The sequence below is a fragment of the Gouania willdenowi genome, chromosome 13 (genome assembly GCF_900634775.1).
Source record: "Gouania willdenowi chromosome 13, fGouWil2.1, whole genome shotgun sequence".
NCBI lineage: Eukaryota > Metazoa > Chordata > Actinopteri > Blenniiformes > Gobiesocidae > Gouania > Gouania willdenowi.
In genome coordinates this window covers 18,878,701-18,885,099 of record NC_041056.1, presented here as the reverse complement: position 1 = coordinate 18,885,099, position 6,399 = coordinate 18,878,701, and the positions used below count along the sequence as shown (strand labels likewise).

The 6,399-nt window shown below is 35.8% G+C and overlaps 1 protein-coding gene across 1 annotated transcript; it reads right to left on the bottom strand.

Annotated features, from left to right (window-relative positions):
* Nucleotides 1-2,539: 2,539 nt before the first annotated feature.
* Nucleotides 2,540-6,186, bottom strand: cryba1a (crystallin, beta A1a). The gene is made up of 5 exons (XM_028464207.1): nucleotides 6,142-6,186; nucleotides 4,772-4,890; nucleotides 4,454-4,595; nucleotides 3,763-3,905; nucleotides 2,540-2,830 (listed from the first exon to the last, which is right to left on the bottom strand). Exons 1-5 carry the CDS (start codon nucleotides 6,178-6,180, stop codon nucleotides 2,683-2,685), a joined length of 591 nt encoding a protein of 196 aa, XP_028320008.1. The 5' UTR covers nucleotides 6,181-6,186; the 3' UTR covers nucleotides 2,540-2,682.
* Nucleotides 6,187-6,399: the final 213 nt, after the last annotated feature.

The following is a 6,399-nucleotide window of genomic DNA, read 5'->3' as shown; positions in this document are numbered from 1 at the left end:
CACACTTTCCTCCATCACCTCCTGCCACCTCTACAAACCATCACCTTTCCTTGCACCTGTGGCTTTAAATCTCTAGAAAAATAACTAAACTAACAAAAAGACTATTCTGGAAGAAAATGGAGATTTTATTTGTATGAGGAAAAATGTATTTAACTGTCAACATGCCGGCTTAATGTGCATGCTTGATATGTTGTAAGAAATTAGCAATTAGCATATGTTGACAGACACGATCACGTGTTATCAAATTCAAATTATTTTTTGTAGCCCATCAAATCCGATAACTCGTAGAGTTATTCGATATTATTTTAACTGTATATGCTTTTATACACTGTATTGTCTTCATTGAGAACATATTTTTTGGCTGTGGAAGGACTTTAATCCAGGTGAGATTAAGCAAAATCTCTCTTTTGAGAGTAAAGGTTGCAGACCTCGGGATTAGGTTCACAAAACGATACAATACAGACACAATATTGTTTTCACAAGATCAATACGATACAATATTTGAAAAGGAACAAAGAATAAAAAATTATCATCATCATATTTTGTCTCAATTAAAATTGATTTGACTTTGAACTGTGGATAAATAATACCATAGTGCAGACCTTTTTGATCCATAAACTGAAGCATATTCGCTGAAAAAAGATGTAAAATATTTTTTTGGTTGAGATATAACCAAACTCTGAAGCGGCAGTTTCACCCTTTTTCCTTTCTTTTTGAAGTAAATTATGTTCAATTATTTGATCTATTAGGTCAATGCAACACTATGATTTTATCTAATAAAAAATGTTATTGGTAGCAGATAATGTTGTAGTAGTAGAGACTGGTCTTGGTCTCGAGACATGTCTTAAGACCAAATTTTAAAGGTCTCGGTCTTGTCTCGGACTCCGGATTTTCCCTCAAGACCGTTCGAGACCAGCACTAATTCCTGCTATTTTTAAACGTTTTTATAATGTGATAATAACAAGGAGAAGAACGGGATAAAACAATCCTTTATTCATTCTTTTATCCACCCCGTATAATGACCTCAACCTTCCTTAATGTGACTGAGTGACGTGTGTGTGACACACTCACACACACAAGCAGGAGAGAGAGGCGGGAGCTAAACATGTCCGCTAACTTGTTGGTTGTAAAATTTGGTTTCACGAACCACAAAGAATACATTTGTAAAAGCAAAGCAAAGAGGAAACACTCTGCGGTGTGTAGGTGACCAGCCATGTTATTTCTTGGCAGAAATGCTTTTAAACACTTGCTGTGCATTCAGCTGACATAAAAATCTTGTTTTCAAATATGTAGAATACTTGTGAATTCATCAGTAGCAGTAGTAGTTTTAATATTTTAGTTAATTTTTTGCAGGCACCTTTTTTGTCCGTCAAATGTATTTAAAAGAAACTAAAACTGAAGATAAAATGTTATTTAACTGTCAAACCTTGTCATAATTTTACTTATTTATATATTTTTCATACTTGGTCTTGGTCTCGGTCTCGGCTTGTCTCGGTCTCGGTCTTGACTCATTCTCGCCTCCCGGAAGACTTGGTCTTGTCTTGGTCTCGGTGCATTCTGGTCTCGGGCAAGTCTTGGTCTCGGATAGTGTGGTCTTGAACACAACACTAATAGCAGATTCAAAGTACCACTACTAGATGAACAAGTCCTGGAAATCTGAAAGTAGAGCCACATAGCTAATATATGGTCATCATCAATGACATCCTTTAAAAACTAACTTTACGTGTCCAAACTACAGCTCGCAGGCTAAATGCTTTTTTACCGTCTGTTGATAATTGCACTGCAGAGACATAAAATGTGTGTTACTGGACTTTCTGGTTCCAACAGTTGAAGCTGCCATGACCAAAGCAGGTTAAATGCAGACATCTTGTCATGAGTTAAGCTGCTGCCACGGCTCTGACTTCCCTACTGTTCAGTTAATCAGCTGATATAGAGAGGACCAGATTGTGATTGGATGTTCCTGATCAGCTCTTCTGTGAAATTTGGTGAAGATTGACCTTCATCCAATCAGGACATCCCTGGTTGAAATCCTTTCTTTGATCAGTATCTACCTTATTTCTGGGAAATGACCAACTATGTGCAACAGCAGAATTGCAGTGAATACAATTATATTAATATCAATGCTGTTATCATTTCTACCTAAAATAATTAGTCTCTAATTTCTCTTTTATGGCGGCTAATTCATAACTTTATGATTTCATCAGTTTATTAGGTGTATCACCTATTTCTTGTAGTGAAAGACTGCAAGTTGCTATAATCTGCACAGCATTGTGCACGTCTACAGCGATTAGGAGAGTTCAACCTTCTTCTGTACATCTTTATTTGTATTTTGTTACACAGCGGTTCATCACCACACAGGAAGTCACACACATAGTCAGAAGGTGGTAACTCCATAAATATGGTGGATGGAAAAGATAGTTTTCCTATATCTGCTTTTACTTTGAAAGATATACATTAGCCTCAACCTATTTCCTATTTTCATTTAATATACTGACCTTTAGCTGCAATTTGACAATTCTCGACAATTTCAATCGCTTCTTGTTTTTTTTTTTTTTTAAATCATCTTTTTTTATTATCAATTGGCAACACGATAAAAGAAAAGTGCTTATAACATTTTCATGTTCGACCACCAGAAGGTGTTGGAATGAAGAATGACAGTATTTGTGTGGGACAGGGTGTGTCTCAGTGCTGGATCCGACGCAGCGACTGCACTTGGAATGACTGAGCATGGGAACCCCACTCTCTGTAATGTTTATACTCGCCGCCATGACGATCGCACTCCAGGATGTACTGGTAACCACGGTAACCAGGAAACTGGTAGCACACCCAGCTGGAGGAGAAGAAGAAGAAGGAAGTGATGCATGATCAAAACATGGCGTAATATGTCTGTGCCTATTCATACAGTTGATGTAAATATCCAAACATGTCTAATTATTTACTAATCTCATACAAGAACTCACTATTTGAAATATTAATGCTTGACTGGAAGTTAACATGATTCTTTGATTAAATTATTCATCATTGGGATTGTAGAACTGTGCTGCATTATACCTAGATTCTCTGCATATGCCTCATACACGCCAATAATAATAAAATAGTGTGAAATATTCAACATAATAGACTATCCTTTGCACAGTACCAGTCCACTCAATTAATTTCACCATATTTATTAACTTAATTTTCAATTAGTGAATGACGACATCAACGTACACTATTGTCACCTCTGAACCTTTAAATAACCAGTCATAGGATGACTAAGAATAGTGTTTCAGTCACCCTTTCTAGGATTAATCAGGTACAAAAAATATGTAACTCATTGATTAAGTATTTATAGTCTTTCTCTTGGTTTTTCCTGTCATGTTTGCACATATGATTGCACAGCAGGACATATTCTGCATAAGCACATTTTAAAAGAAAATCTTTGCAAGGAAAAACATTACATGTTTTTTGCTGTCTAGTGAGGTCATTTATAATGGGTGAATAATGTAAGAAATCTTTACTTCTCTTAACCATCAGATGATTTAAAAATTATTTAACAAAGATCTACCAAGTACCATTCAGGAACATAAAGATAAATCAAGTTATTTAGCTCTATGAACACAATGCATTAAGAGCAACAATTGTTATATAAATCATCAGTAGTTAAGTAATTAGGAAATGCTCATTATGGAAATGTGTTGGTGGTAGCAGGGAACTCATAATGTGTGTTTTTGTTGTAAAAGCTCTTTTTTATTTCCTCTCCTCTCCTTTAATAATACTTACGAGCCACTCTCGACTTGCATAGATCCAATCTCGTTGTTGCCCCAGCCCATGGCCTGCAGGGAGGGATAGTCGTCATTTATCTCCCACTGATGTCCCAAGAAGTTCTCTCTCTCAAATAACACCATCTTGGATTCCTTGTGATTCTGTGTGCACAAAAGAACAAACTGCAAATACCAGATGTGTTGTGCACTAGGGGTGTCCTGATCCGATTGATATTGGATATCGGTCCGATATCAGCCAGAAAATGAATGTTGGATTTTATCAAACTGTATCTAAAATCTCCAATATAAGTATTGTTGGCCCTCAGTTGTTCCCACCATATACTGACAGTAAAAAATAACTAAAGTGAACTTGAAATGTTGACTATTGTTCTCTGTTTAAGTAACATCACTTGATCAAGCCTTTTCTAACATTCCACACTACAAAATAAGTAATAAAAGTGTGTATGATTTGTGCTGATAGCGTATCAGATCGATATCGATATCGGTCAATACTCAAGGCTGCAATATTGGTATCGTATTGGAAGTGAAAAGGTTGTATCGGGACACCCCTATTGTGCACAATAGTACAAAAAATCAATGATCCAAAGGTAAACAGCCTGCACAAATGAATGGACTTCAGTCTTAAATAATTGCGTCAACAAGATTCAACAAGAGAAAGCAAAGGCTGCTGGTGTGGATTATGGACGCACAGCAGAGCAGATGGGGCGGAAGGACATCATCCTCTCAATGTGGTAAGCATTGCTGCCACTCCATGACTCCCAGTAAGGATACTCTCCTCTCTCCAACACAAACTGCTGCCCACAAAAGCTGGAGTGTTCATATCCTGCCCAGCTGTCACACCAAGCAGAAGGACACATGTAAATCAATGCAGACTGGATAGGAGATGATACTCGTGGTTTCAGACAAGCTTTATAAGTGCAGTGAAGTATCAACAAATGTAATAGTCAACTTGTTTGAAATGTAAAATTAAATACATGTTAATGCGCATCATTTTGTATTTGACTTACGCGCCACATTCCACCTTCAGAGAGCGAATGTTGTCAACACTACACTCCATAATGTTTTGGCAGGCTGAGGTGAACTCTAGACATTTACCTTGAAAGTTCTCCTGGTCGTAAACTTTGATCTGTGAAGAACACAAATGAACACATATACACACAGGCCACATGCACACACTAGTGCAGTGTACACTAATATGGTGCCCACGGGCATCGATTTACATGCCAGGCTTCAAACTCACAAAGATAAATACAGGTGACGGATGTATTAAGAGCCTTAGAAGTTTTTGTATTAAATTAACCTTTTTAACCTCATCTTTAAATGTTTATTTTCACTGAAAAAAATCGGGACAAATTTGTTTAAGTCTTACAGATAGGGTTTTGTTTGTGTTTTCAAAATTGCAATGTGGATTATTATTTTATTTTTTTTAACATTAAAAAATATTTAAATTGTACAAATGTTTTACAATTAGTTAAAAAGTTGTCAAATGGCTCGTAAAATAGGAACATGAAGGTTTCCTATGAAATGTAAATAAAATCAAACAATTTGATGAAATAAGAAAAAAAAAAAAAAGCGTTGCATGTTGAAACATTTCCTACATTTTAAAGTTACTGCTAGTAGGGGTGTGACGATACGCTCAGCTCACGAGAACGAGACGAGATGAGATTTTAAGGAAACTACAATGACAAAATATATGACTGGATTAACAGACTTGTATTTAACCGAGTTACACATGCATTTTGAAATGTTTTATTATAACTATTTACATGCACAAATTGAAACTAGAACTAAAATGTACTCCTCCTCCTCCTCTTCTTCTTTTCCTTCTCCTGCCTTAGGTTCAGGCAGGCAAGGGCGCATTACTGCCCCTCACAGGTCATGAAAAGAAATCTAGATAGCTCACAAAAAAATAAAAAATAAAATAAATAAATAAATAATAATAATAATAATCTCTCAAGACAGATTTTTAATGCGACGAGAAATCTTGTTGAGTTTAATCTTGCGAGATCTCATCACACTCCTAACTGTTAGTTTTCCTTATTATCTTACCCTTTAATTAAAGTGAAACCATGAAAATGCAGTATTTAACAGATGTACTTTAAACAGGTAGCGCTTTTAATTATTCAGTATAGTTGAAATAGCTTGCGGTTTCAGAAATGTTGGTGACCCCTGCACAGGTAGATGCACGCACAACTGACATTGTCATCAGGTTAGGTGTAAAATAATAATAATAATATTTATTATTATTATTATTATTATTATTATTATTATTATTATTATTACATTTATTATTATTATTATTATTATTATTATTATTATTATTATTATTATAAAAGTTTACTTTTGAGTGATCCTCCATGATAGGCATCAAACTCACCTTCCATGGTCCCAGTGGGTTGGGGTTATTCAGAGCCATGCTACAGTGGATCTCAGAGTAAATCTGCCTTCAGAGAAGAGAGCAGAGAGCGCTGGTCATCCCTGATTGATTTATTCAATCTTTGCATGTTTTGTGCAATTACATTACTCAATTTGGGTCTGTGTAACTGAGCACTAGATTTCCTAAATGTTGTGATTTGGGAGTTCTATAGAATTGAACATGTTGCATTTCTGTACTTCCCCCAAGCAGCTCAGTATG

What these genes read in the sequence shown, in the direction of transcription:
- cryba1a (XM_028464207.1), bottom strand. Translation starts at nt 6,180, where the DNA reads ATGGCTCTGAATAACCCCAACCCACTGGGACCATGGAAG. An exon ending in TCCGCCCCATCTGCTCTGCT is followed by an intron (nt 3,906 to 4,453) that starts GTGCGTCCATAA and finishes TTGTGCACACAG; the next exon opens with AATCACAAGGAATCCAAGAT. An exon ending in ATGCAAGTCGAGAGTGGCTC is followed by an intron (nt 2,831 to 3,762) that starts GTAAGTATTATT and finishes CTTCTCCTCCAG; the next exon opens with CTGGGTGTGCTACCAGTTTC.